Below are 14051 nucleotides of genomic sequence, written 5' to 3' on the forward strand. Positions count from 1 at the left end.
CAAAGCAAAATCCCAAGACAATTTCGTTGAACTTCTACAGTTCAGAACAGATTTTGTCTCGACTTATTGAGTGTAGAAAGCAGGTGTTTGATGTTACAAACAAATAAGAACAACCACTGCTACATGGAAACCATCTTGAAAATATCACACAAATGGAAACCAGTTACACTTGCAGATGTCCCATAATTGACCGTACAAATAATAATAATAAAATGATAGCCTATGTTTAATTATCATCCCACAATTAGAATCTTTCATTGATGTATAACATGTCACCAACCACACTGCGCAACAACTAATTGCAAATAGCAACTTTCAGTGGCGTTTGTGCAACAGCTTTATCGGGAGTAACACTAATTCAAATGTTGAAGTCATTGAGATCATAAAATTTCTGTGTACGTCAAATGCAGTAAAAATATCATTCTTGCAAATAAAATGCAAAGATAACTCGTCTAGTGTTGTCTGTTCTTATCCAACACTTCAAACACATATAAAAAAACACATAGCCTATCGGCTTCACCACCATACGCAGCTTACGCAGTTTCTGCATAAAGTTTACCTAGTGATCTTCCTTAAACATGTGACCTGCCCAAATCCATCAAAATGCATGGAATTATATAACAACATAACGATACTGTCTATCATTTTTTTTGGTCATTGCAATTACAAAACAACTATCTCTTTACGTCATGATAAATGGATAATGTAACATTACAACTTAGGCTTCAGTAACCTATGGTAAACATAGCAAAGGAGAAAAAGGCACATCACATGGCGTTTAAAAAGACGCATCATCAAAAACGCATCCACGAGGCTTTTGCTAATAAAATCATACAATCCTCGCCTCAATACACAGTTGTTTGCTTCAGGCGCTTCTTACATACTCAACGTCTTTTCTTGATGCGTCATATGATGCGTCTTTGCCTCGCGTAATTTAAACGCCATACGATGTGCCTTTTTCTCCTTTGCTCCGCCGTTTCATTTTATGCATTTCGTTTTTCAATCAGTGTTTAGATCAGTTATTCATGTTCATTGTAGATATGATAAGCAGTTATTTTTTTTTACTTGATAAGGGCTAACGAGTGTACTGTGTATGGCCGAAAACGTTTGTAGCTTATAGTTTATGTTCAATTTTAATGGATTATGTTAAATGCCGTGTGGTTGCATGGTTGTATATGTCATATATTAAACCACAATAAACATCTGGCTAATTCACAAAATTGATATGAGATCAATTTCCTGCAGCATTAGATCAATCAGTAAAAGTAAAGTCAATCTGGTAAAATTCTATCAACCTGGATTTGATAAAGTTACAGCAAAATATGATTAAATGACGTTATTGATGTCAGGTTTGAGTTTGGACATTCAAAAGATGCATTGCAAACTGTCACCTTACTTTTGACAAGAAAAGGAACAAGTATGGGCTCTTGTCAAATTACTTAAAACATATTTAAAACAAATATTACTTGTAGTTTCCATTTTTTTTAAATTATTTCAATCGCTAAATTTACAACCTATTCATTTATGGAGAACATAAAAAAAATACTAACTGCGATACTTAGTGGTTTTTATGAAAACAATGAAGTAGGAATTCGACTGCTGCACAGATGTACTACAACAATCAACGTATACATGGGTTGTTAATCTCTGTCTGTGCTTTATCTGGCTTATGCAACAAACAAACATAGACAACAATTGTTACGTTAATTCGCAACGGTGACGCGGAAGAATTCAAATCTTGACTTCGCTGAGTCATGGGTTGACAAGATTTTGAAAATCTAAACTGCTTTCTTTAAAATGTAAGTTATTCTAAACAACAGTTAGCAATTACAATAGCAATACATGTTAGTTCATACAGTCAGCAATACATAAACATTAAAATTAACATTGGGCATACACAATAAGGGGTTTATGAACACACGAAACAGAATCACAAGACAATTTTGTTTATCTTCCACAGTTCAGAACACATTTTGTCTCGACTTCATAAGTGTAGAAAGCAGGTGTTTGATGCTACAAACAAGTAATAATAACCATTGCTAGATGGAAACCATCGTGAAAACATTATAGAAATATAAAGCAGTTTCACATGCACTTGTGTAAATTAGGTTTCAGTAGAGCTTAGAACAGTAGAGCAGTAGAACAGTTGAACTTAGGCTTCAGTAACCTATGCTACACATAAACTTCAACCAGCAGTACCATGCAAAGTTGTTGTTGAAGTGGATATTATTGTAACTTTAACAATCCATTGCCAAACATCAAATAATTTATCAGCAGATTGGGCAATGGCAATTTTGACACATTAACTAAGTTATGGTGCTTGACAACAATAACAGTGCGAATGGTGCATCTACAGAATTGCATTAAAGATGGAACGACATTAGTGATCGCAGATGACGGATGCAAAGTGTCTTCGGGTTTAAACTTGACGAAAGGAAAAAATGGAATAATGGATTTTAAATTGGATCAGACTGGCTCATTATAACCTGTGTTATAATATATTGTTTTACGTTATTTGTACGTACTTTGTTTCTGTACTGGTCCTTGTTCTACTGATTACTTCGTTGGCGTGTTTTGTCCTTCTGGCTGTTCTCTATTTTGTGTTGCTTGTTGTTGTGAGCTACCTGCCTTCATTTTTAGTATGTTTTAAGTTGGGGTGGCCGCGTTTTAAGTTGGTTAAAACTTTATCAATAAAGTCATCTTTAGTTTCATGACAATTTAACCAACTTAAAATTTTTCAACTAAAAATCGCAAAGGATGGAGAGGTTGTTAAAACCTCAGCGATTAGACATTGAGCCTGGCAATGTACAAGCGGCCAGAGAATTTAGACACTGGCGACAAGTCTTTGAGAACTATATTCAGGAGCACTTACAACAGGGACCTGCCGAAAACGAAGCAGGCGAAGCCAACCGTTTAAGACTTAAATTAAAAGCATTGATCAGCATGATTTCGCCCCAAGTTTTTGAATACATTGATGAGTGCGAGACTTATGAAGGAGCCATGCAGCTTTTGGAACAAATTTATATCAAGAAACCAAACGAAATATATGCGCGACATGTGCTGGCATCTGCAAAGCAGCACTCAGATCAAACCTTACATAAGTTTCGGCACCATTTAGAAAATTTAGCAAAGAACTGCAATTTTAAAGCTGTGTCTGCAGCAGAACATAAGAATATTATGCTGAGAGACGCATTTATCAATGGAATATTTTCGCGGAATATCAGGCAGCGTCTTTTGGAGAATAAAACTTTGGATTTTGAGTCGGCTTTCAACCAAGCGTTATCGTTAACTGAAGCAGAAAAAGAAGCCAAAGATTTTGAAGTTTACAACAGCCACAAAGCTGATTTCTCTGAAAAGGACGTGTTAGCGTCAGCCTCTAAGAGTGACATAAACGTTAGTGACAACAAAGAAAAATCCGACAATCTATCAGCCACTTATACTCAACATCAATGTTACTTCTGTGGGAGTAAGCGTTCTCATAACCGCAAGAACTGTGTAGCGCGTTCATCAGTTTGTTTTAAGTGCAACAAGAAAGGACATTGGGCAATAGTCTGTCGAAAGAACGGGAACAGCTCTGGCCATCAAGCAAATAACACGGCGGCAGCATCGATTGATATTCAATGTCCAGCGACCAGTACCGGTACGCCCTCTCAAGGTAATTTCTGTTCAGCAAAAACTGTGACCAATGACTTGAAACAGTCAACAATTTTTATAAACATTGCTGGTCATGAACTGTCCGCTCTAATTGACACCGGAAGTTCTAAGAGTTTTATCAACGAACGATCAGTTAAAGACTTAAACCTCAAAGTATTTCCGGCAAGGCTCGAAGTGACGATGGCTCAAATGTCAGCCAAAAGTCGAGTTCTCGGTAAATGTGTAGTAAACCTAAACATTCTTGATCGCACGTATAACAACGTCGAACTTTATATTCTAAAGAACTTATGCTCTGATATAATTCTTGGTTTAGATTTTCAAAGCAAGCATAAGCGTTTAGTTTTCGAATTGGTTGGTCCTGAAAATGACCTCATCATTTCACATAATATGTCTGGGACATGTGCCGTAGCCGCCGCCCAAGTAGAGTGTCCATCATTATTTTCAAGTGTGAAAGATAATTGCAAACCCGTAGCGACTAAATCTCGGAGGTACAGTCACAATGACTTAAAATTTATCGATTCAGAAGTTAACAATTGGCTTGCTGAAGGAATCGTTCAGCCGAGTAATTCGCCATGGCGTGCTCAAGTAGTCGTAGTAACAAATCCTGAGTCTGGACGTAAAAGACTTTGCGTCGATTACTCGCAAACAATTAATCTATTTACTGAACTCGATGCTTACCCCATCCCCCGCATCGAGGACATCGTGAACAGTCTTGCACAGTACAATAGTTTTGCGACTTATGATCTTAAATCAGCCTACCACCAGATTCCTTTGCTTGACCAAGATAAACCTTATACTGCCTTTCAAGCTGGTGGAAGATTATTTGAATTTAATCGCATGCCATTTGGTGTTAAAAATGGTGGCCCAGTATTCCAACGCATAATGGACAACGTTGTTGCTTCGGACAAACTTGAAAACACGTACGTGTACTTTGACAACGTCATCATTGGCGGTCGTAATTCTGAAGAACTAGAGAAGACCGCTGCAAAATTTCTACAATCCATGAAACGACGTAATATGACGCTCAATAATAACAAAACCGTCTATGGTGTGGAGAACATTAACATCCTGGGTTACTGCGTAGGAAATAGACAAATTAAGCCCGATCCTGAGCGTTTAAAAGCTCTTTGGGATTTACCACCACCCACTTCTAAAAAATCGCTACAGAGAACAATTGGGTTGTTTGCCTATTACGCTAAGTGGGTTCCGGGCTTCTCTGACAAAATACAAAGGCTAAAGGGAGTTGATGCCTTTCCTTTAAGCAGGTTACAAATAAGCGACTTTCAATTCCTCAAAGAAGCTATTGCTAACGCATCCCTTCAAGCAATTGATGAGAACTCACCGTTTACCGTAGAATGTGACGCATCAGATGTAGCAATATCGGCTATTCTAAATCAAAGTGGGCGACCGGTAGCATTTATGTCTCGGTCATTACAAGGGAGCGAGCTACACTACCCTGCCATGGAAAAGGAGGCTACGAGTATTATTGAAGCCGTAAGAAAATGGTCCCATTTTCTGATTCGAAGGCATTTTACATTAATTACAGACCAAAAATCCGTAGCTTTCATGTTTGACAGCAAGAAGCGGACCAAAGTCAAAAACAATAAAGTGCTATGTTGGCGCCTCGAACTGGCATCCTTTTCTTATACTATTCGTTACCGTCCCGGCAAAGACAATACAGCACCCGACGCTTTATCGAGAGCATTTTGCGCAACGGTACCTGCTCGAAACATTAAAAGTTTGATGGGTATTCATAAAGAATTGTGTTGCCCGGGTTTAACTCGTTTGTTGCATTATGTGCGTTCGAAAAATTTGCCTTACTCGACAACTGATGTTAAAAGAATATGTGAATCATGCAATGTATGCGCTGAAGTTAAGCCACGTTTCTTTAAACCCGTCCAGAGTAATTTAATCAAAGCGACTCAGCCCATGGAGAGGCTAAACTTAGATTTTAAGGGCCCCTTACCATCATGTTCTCGTAATATATATATATTGTGTGTCATTGATGAGTATTCGCGATTTCCGTTTTGTTTTCCCTGTGTTGATACGTTGTCTGGCACAGTAATCAAGTGCCTTTCTCAACTGTTTGCAATGTTCGGTACCTGTAGTTTTATTCATACTGATCGAGCCCAAAGTTTCATGTCTAGGGATGTTAAACAATTCTTGTTGGAAAGGGGTGTAGCTGTGAGCCACTCAACACCCTGACACCCGCAAGGCAATTCGCAAGTTGAACGTTATAACGGAGTAATACGGAAGGCGATACAATGTAACCTCAAGTCATTCGGCCTGCCTGTAAGCAAATGGGAAAATGTCCTTCCGAACGCCTTACACGCATTGAGATCGCTACTGTGTACATCAACAAACTCTACCCCGCATGAGCGATTCTTCAACTTCTCTAGACGGTCGTCACACGGGAAGTCCCTTCCTGATTGGTTAAGCACTCCTGGCCCAATCTCACTGAGAAAGTTTAACAGGTCTAGCAAACACGACGATCAAGTCACGAAAGTGTTCTTAACCGAAGCCAACCCATTATACGCTCGGATCAAATACAGCGACGGCCGAGAGTCTAACGTGTCTCTAAGAGACTTAGCCCCACATCCTGCTAATAATACCTCTTACGGGGATATTGTGGATTCTCCTCAATCATCGGAATATATTGTGGATTCTCCTCAATCATCGGACACAGAGGAAAAGTCATTCACACCGAGTGATAGGTTGCCTTGCAGTGGCGCTTCACCGGGAAATAATTTCGATCAAGTCGAAGAAGTTGTTCGCGACCAAGCGATCGACTGCGATCCACCAATCAATCCGCAATCAACAACGACTGGTGACCTAACCCGATCAAGCCTTTCCAATGAAAATCCAAGAAGATCGTCTAGGTCCACCAAAGGGGTTCCTCCCGTTAGATATGGGGATCCCATTACCTTTTAGAGTGGGTAAATGTTATAATATATTGTTTTACGTTATTTGTACGTACTTTGTTTCTGTACTGGTCCTTGTTCTACTGATTACTTCTTTGGCGTGTTTTGTCCTTCTGGCTGTTCTCTATTTTGTGTTGCTTGTTGTTGTGAGCTACCTGCCTTCATTTTTAGTATGTTTTAAGTTGGGGTGGCCGCGTTTTAAGTTGGTTAAAACTTTATCAATAAAGTCATCTTTAGTTTCATGACAACCTGTTTCCATTAGTTTTAAACAAAACATTACCAATTTTACAAAAGTAGATATTTGAGTATCACAATCATGAGTGTTTTTGAATGGACCGTTGTAATATGTCATCTCGAAAACACCATATTTCACAAAAAGTTGTAGCACAATTGAAAAATTTGCATAGTCTGAAAGTACTGTTTTCCAAATAATAGAAAGATTAGAAATGGGTTGAACATCTGCACCATTTTTAAATAAGATTTTCAACACTTCAATGGTCCTTTCACGATGAATGTCAGTACTATCAAAAATAAACTCGATGTGATTTTTCCATAATATTTCTATACTAGAAAGATGATGATGATGATGCGTACGACAAATCTTGTCAAAGCTAAGAATTGGCTCGCCATTGACATCGTAGCCTTTATTTAATAACATTTCTAAACTGTATGGTTGCACATAATGAACAGCTGATAAAATTGGTAAAATGTAACATTCAGGCACCAAATTAGTTGTATCAAATATGTCAATAAAAAAATGTAAAGTGTGAATGTGACCCATTTCAGCAGCAATGTTATTTGGCATAACATAGCTATTATAGCAAGTGTAGTGAAGTAAATTTGACTCTTTTGTATAAAATTACTGATCAGCACCATGATCTACCAGATACTTAATGACATTTACATCCTTAATATTTTCTGTAGCTATATGCAGAACGCTGGAACCCATTTTATCACATGAATTAACATCACATCCATTTTGTACGAGCAATTTAATTATACCAAACTGTTCCTGCCTTGGATTACGGCAAACCATACAAAGAGCAGATTGTTGGTAAACAATCTTTTGCTTCCTTATCTGCTCCAGCAGACAGCACCAGCTGTATGCTTTCTAATGGCCCTTTCAGAACTGCCTTATGAAGAAGAGGAAAATTGTTTTTATTTGTTTCATTTACAAGAGAAGGGAACTTATCAAGAAGAATAGAAAGCACTGAAGGATGAGCCACACTCACACTTAAAGCAGCAATGGAATCTTCAGTACTTTCTGTATATAGATCAACAAGAACTTTGACAGTTTCAATGTGTCCACTCCTTGCAGCCAATGCAAAAGGATTTTGACGTCTTTCATTAAAAGGTGAAGGCCAGATTTTCTAAGGATCGTCTTCATTCTTATGAGCAGCTTTTAACAATGCTTTTACACAATTTGTATGTCCTTTATTTGCAGCCTCGTGAATAGGAAACCTCCCTGTATAGCTTTTGATAGAATAATCTTCACCTTCTTCAAGAAGCTATTCTAACACATTCATGTTTCCAGATCTTGCAGCCAAGCCAACAGGAGAACATTTGTCATCGTATTGATTAATAAAATAATCCATTAATGCTCAGTTTAATAAATTTTTAAGTTCAATGCTTTAGAAACAATTCTGATCACTGCAACAATAGTAAAAATAACGAAACTCAATCCATCGTGCAGTGAAGATTAGAGCAACATTTTTGACCTTATTATAAAGCAACGAGTATGAAATCTAATCATGATTTCCGAAATTATTTGGAGTATCACAAAATTATGAAAACAAAATTTATTTTCAACTCCAATCAACACACATATTTAAGCAAGATGGAAGGTAACAATTGCAAGATTTTTCCACCAAAATTGATGTTTTTGTTCTGGCGCGTGATGAAACCTTGTGATCATATATTTACCACAATGAAGATCTGGCTAATTCACAAAATTGATATTAGATCAATTTCATTTAGCATTAAATCAATTAGTAAAAGTAAAGTCAATCTGGTAAAATTCTATCAATCTGGATTTAAAAAGTTACAGCAAAATATGATTAAATGAGGGCATTGATGTCAGGCTTGACTTTGGACATTCTAAAGCTGCATTGCAAACTGTCACCTTACTTTGGGCAAGAAAAGGAACAAGTATGGGCTCTTGTCAAATTATTACAAAAATGTTGGATTGATACAGTGTGCCAGTTCGGTTCCATTCCAGGAAATATTTAGTTGGCGTGCTCAGGGCCTCCGAGAGAATTCAGGACTGGTTGAGAAACAATGCCTAAAATGGGCCCCAAAATTTTTTTTTCATCAAAAATAAAAGCAACGAATTTGTATCGTGCGTTACATCATATGATTTAAGCTGAACTTGGTTTACTTTCCTCAGCGTGGAATTGAATTTTTTTTAAGTTTAGTTTTTAACAACATATCAATATGAAAAAAAATTTCTCACAATATAAAAATCTACAAAAATCACGCGAATATACTTGCAGCAAAATTGCTGAGGTTGTTCACTATTTTGTCCAGAAAAGATTGTAGAGTCGTATGGTTTGCACAACTCATACACAGTGCCTTTTGGCACATTCAACCAGTCTTTAAAAATGTCGTCACATATACTGTCGTATATCAACATCTACACAAACTACTCCATATCCGTTACTGATTTTGGTGACTGGGTAATCTTTGACCAGGTGATCGACGTCCTGAATGATGGATTTGCAATGTAGGCATCCAGGACTGCTGAAAGTACCCTGCCTAGTGCCTATGTGGTGTTTGGGCAGTGCGGGCGTGTTTGCTGATGATCCTGTTATCCACTTTTGTCTGTTTATTGGGTGGAATCTTGGAAGAGCTGTTGTTGGGTCGATGATGACGTCTCTTCTTCTTGACAAGTCTGCGTACGAGTCGCCTATTTGTTCCAATCATAATGCGAATCGAACTTATTCTAGCTGGTAATTTTAGTATTAGTGGAGAAAAAATTATAAGCACACAATAGGCTACAGGCAATGAAAATAGCTCAACAAAAACATTCAATCCATTCCGGACCTTTTGCAATGCAAAGTTGCAGGTCACAGCGTCAAGTAATAAAAAATTGGCAACATTCATTTAATGCTCATCATGCATAGGCTGTTCAGTCGGTTTTGAACGTGGCCACGGCTTTGAGTCATGGTAAATCGCAAACAATTCTTTACAAATTTTTGTGCCCTAAAATTAGGTTTGAATCTTTCTCCCCGGACTGACAAAGCCTTGAATAAGTTACTCCTGGTAGTTTCAAAAGACTTGTAGAAGTTTTAGACGCAGGGCCGATTATCGAGATTGACAGAGTGAAGTTTCCGAGTATTGAAGGGCTTTTGCTGAGAGAATTATTCCATTCGTTAGGTGCCGCTGAATTGAGAACAGTCCTCATAATGCGTTGCTCAAGCGCACATTCAGAGAGTCGGACTAGCGCCGCTTGGTCTTGAAGCTTCTTCGTTCACGAAGTCACACGCGCTAACCAACTGAGCTATAGGGGCAGACATCTATCCGTTGAATATCTTGCTACCCATTGAACAGTTCTTTGTCGCTGTATAAATAGGTTAGTTGAGTGAATATTGTTTAGAACTGTAATCCACAAAATGCAGAGAAGCATAGATTTAACCCTTTGCTTTTCAACGTTTTTTTTTGGAAGTTAACTGCTCAAGGGGGGGCCTTTTTTGGATCAAATTCAATCAGCTGTTACGTGTTATCTGCTGATGCTATTTCAACAAAAGTTGCACTGGTGTGAAAAAAAATCATTTGTCTATAAGTTTGAAAAGTCATTATTTTAAAATTTTGTATGTTAAACTTGATATTTCAATTTTTGCAAAGGTACCCAAAAACGACAATTTTGATTTATCTTGCCGCTATTTAATTACCGTGCTAATCCGATTTCATGCAAAGTTCTGAAAAACAATGAGCTCGATCGAACGCACGAAGTGTGTGTGCGGTGTGCCAAATCATTGCATTGATAAAGATTTACTTACGACTTGCGAGCAAATCTTATTGTAAGCTACTCATTGATTCTAAAATAGTTACAATCAGAGTAATATTGTTACACGAATTTGAAAAAAAACAAAACTGCGTTTGTTGTCTTACATTTTCGTCCTAAACTAATGCATTCCCATACTCATGGCTAGCTTCTAGTTTTATGGAACCAAATTTCTCATAAGTAACACCTTAGCCTGCTTGAATAGCTGTTTACATCTTCGTTTGTGTATTTTAGGTCTACAATTGAGTTTGTAGTATGAATATTTTTAGTAGAGAGAAGACAATTGAACAAGTTGTTGAAATTATCTGAAATTTCTAAGTTCAAATTAGGTGCTTTTGAAATAGTGGATTTGTGTCAAGTCGCATCACAAATATCATGCAAGCTACATCATAAGTCATTTCGCTTACGGGTGTTTATAAACATGACTCATAAATTACATCCACCAACAATACAGCATTTACATCAACAAAGCTAAGTTCGAAGCTAAACTTTTTATTGAAGATTGTGTCAATCAATTTGAAATAACATTTTTAGTCCGCCAGCGTCGAAACAATGCAACAGCGAATTGAGGAACATGCGTAAACAAAGGAAATGTGAAATAACCCACAGTCAGCAAAGCTACATAAATTTAACGTTTACAAATGTTGAATCAATGTAAAAGGAATGGATTGCTGACTGGGTCGTCATTGTTTGAAGCACAAAAAATACGCGTAAATGCGACAACATCAGCAAGGCAGCGATTATGTTTCTGGCCAAAAAAAAATTAACTTTTGAATTCAAAGATAAAAATGATTATAACGAAGCTTCAAAGTTTGTCGTAAAAACTATTGCAGAGATATAATAAACATAATCATTTTGTGCCAGATTGTGAAAAGACTTCCTAGATTCTTTCCAAACATTTGCAGGATTGCAAATTGATTTTTATAACTTTATATTGCCAAAAAATGGCTTCTTTGTTGAAACAACGTGGCTACAATGCTATAAAAAATTCTTAGGCCTACTACATTGAAGTAATGAAATTTTTTTTTGTGATTTTGCTGATGACGTTTTACAATATCCAAGAAGTAAAAAATAATAATGATGAATTATTTTACAAAACCGTGGTTTGCAAGCGCTTCACAAAAAATTGTTGGGGGAAAATTTATCATTAGACGTAAAACGTTTGTAAAAGAAAATTGTCGGTTTACGTATTTATAATGTTTATTGCCCTGTTCGAATTATAAACTGCCTGTATTGTCTACCTTTGTGGTTGCCGGCCAGCTTAGAGCAGCATGCAAACTACGCGTTTATGGTATTTGCATCGTGTTATGATTCTCGAAAATTTCCCACAAGGTCTTTATTTTTATCGTGACATTTTTGTGCCTTTTCTGTTCTAAACTTGAAGTCATTGTGCAGCACAATCCACATCGGTTTTTAGACTCAGTCTTCATTGAAAATCTTTTGTGTGGTGCATCATTTCAAGTAGTGTCTTCGCCTAAGCTGTTACACAAACCGCCCAGAACCAGGTTGATTATTATGTATCTTACAGCCGTTGAGAGCCCGTTATTGTATGTGTGGAATTATTACTGAAGATGTCTGACTACATTCATGCCAAAGTCGAGCAAATTCTGCTTTCGGGATCCTTGCCGTTATTTATGGTATTTTTTGTTGATAAGTTTAGGCAGCATTTTTCAAAGATAAATGAAGACATCGGTATTGTTCGTCACTTAGATTTAGTTTTCTCAGCATTGTTTATTCATTCTTTGATCCACTAATTTGTCCCACTTTTGGTATAATCGGATCGTTTATAAATGGCGGGTCTTCACAATAGCCGGCCTCTTATACATTGGCGCAACGTATTCAGATGTTGAATCAATGATGAAAAAAGCTGATTTGTTGTTTGTCTAATGTGACGCCTAGCTTTATGCCTCTTCTACATTACAAAATATTTAGTAATGTAGATGAGGCATTATCATCTTCATTTTGCGCTCTTTGGAACAACACACAGTGCACTGTGAAACAAAAATGCAGGACATAACAACAAGTAGGCGACATAAAGCAGGGAAGGGACATATTGTAGCCATCAAGTTAGCTGCTACGTGTAAATGGAGCCTATCTCATAATTTTGAATGTATCTCACAATTACTGTTTGCAAAAACGCCATTTCTTCGGCCTCTCCCAAAAGCATTTGCAGTGATACATTTCCTCAATTGCAAGTTTTGTCAATGAGAGCATTTCCATAGAACGTTTATTTCGAAACCAGGTTTTCGTGCATTTACCCAAGAGAAGATTTCTTATTGTAACGTTTTTTATTCGTCAATGAATATTATCTGCTTGAAACAACTGTTTTGAATAGTTTGTGGCCTACATAGCCTACTATTTTGATCGTGGATTGCTATTCTTCTTTGTAGAGCTGATAACGCAAAAAACGTTTGCTATTATTGTTTCTAATTAACAGCTTTGTGATCACTGGCTTTTCTTTTGTGGCATAAGAAATAACGCGCTTTGTATTATTGAGGTCAAACCAAACAAAGGAAACCAAGAGGATGTTTCTCTCTGCTCGCGCATATCGATGCACGAAGCAATTATGAGCTTATGGCTTGTTATCGCAATGTAATCCATTTCACGCTTTGCTGGAAGTGAGCTAGAAATAGCAAAAATTTACCAAAATCTTGAATTTACAAGAAAACTACACAACTTTTAGCATCAAATTTTATATCATCAGATCCGCCTGGCAATTTTAGGAAAAGTCAAGAAAAACCAAGTGCATGGCGTTACTGTGCTTCAAATCATCAAAGGAAATATGAGGGGGGGGCAAATCTGGCCTCCCTTTGAGGAGCAAAGTGTTAAAACTGTTGAATTAGCCTAGGCTGCTTGGATGAGATAGCTTTCTTTAGAATTTCCTATCTGGCCGGCTTACAATTGAAAATGACACAAGCTTAGCCTACAGTCGATCAATTACTCCAAAAATGATATGACATCTGGACAACACCATGAACTACAAACAGACTTAAGCAATGATATCCATAAGCAGACAATAGACAAAAGGGTTTACTTCCCTTAAATTGAATCTTGCTTGAACACTTTTAATCTTTCCAGACTTGTTGGATCAATATGCCTGGCCAACACAGTTTTTGAAGTCAAGGTTCAGTTGGTCAAGCAAAAATAGTAGGCTACACGCCTAGCCAAACGCAGCAGCAACAGTTTTCAAGTTTAAAAAATAGAAACCGATGCAGAAATCAGTAGGCTTAGCCTTACGTCTTGAAGCAGTTTAACATCGTCTACCTTAATACAAGAACAATTTGTTCTTGATGAGAAACATCTGAAGTAGCATCTACCATGACTGAAAAATGCTTGGAACTGCCTATTTCATTCACAAATTTGTTTATTTTTTAAGTTGGTACATTATTATTTTAGTGGCAAAAATGGGGCCCCCCGAAACGTGAAAAAACGAAAAATTACTCGTTTTTCCTTTAGCCTACAATGCTATGCTA

General features: G+C 37.2%; 1 protein-coding gene across 1 annotated transcript; it reads left to right on the forward strand.

Annotated features, from left to right (window-relative positions):
• The first annotated feature begins 2757 nt into the window (after nt 1–2757).
• Nucleotides 2758–6585, forward strand: LOC145783923 (uncharacterized). The gene is made up of 2 exons (XM_082595685.1): nt 2758–5148; nt 5911–6585. Exons 1-2 carry the CDS (start codon nt 2758–2760, stop codon nt 6583–6585), a joined length of 3066 nt encoding a protein of 1021 aa, XP_082451811.1.
• The last annotated feature ends 7466 nt before the right edge of the window (nt 6586–14051 follow it).

Source organism: Aplidium turbinatum, chromosome 15 (assembly GCF_918807975.1).
Source record: "Aplidium turbinatum chromosome 15, kaAplTurb1.1, whole genome shotgun sequence".
NCBI classification, from domain to species: Eukaryota; Metazoa; Chordata; class Ascidiacea; order Aplousobranchia; family Polyclinidae; genus Aplidium; species Aplidium turbinatum.

Excerpts from the sequence above, each read along its gene's own strand:
- LOC145783923 (XM_082595685.1), top strand. The coding sequence starts at position 2,758 with ATGGAGAGGTTGTTAAAACCTCAGCGATTAGACATTGAGCCTGGCAAT. Across the intron at positions 5,149-5,910 it reads CTACGAGTATTATTGAAGCC|GCGATACAATGTAACCTCAA; the intron begins GTAAGAAAATGG and ends GTAATACGGAAG.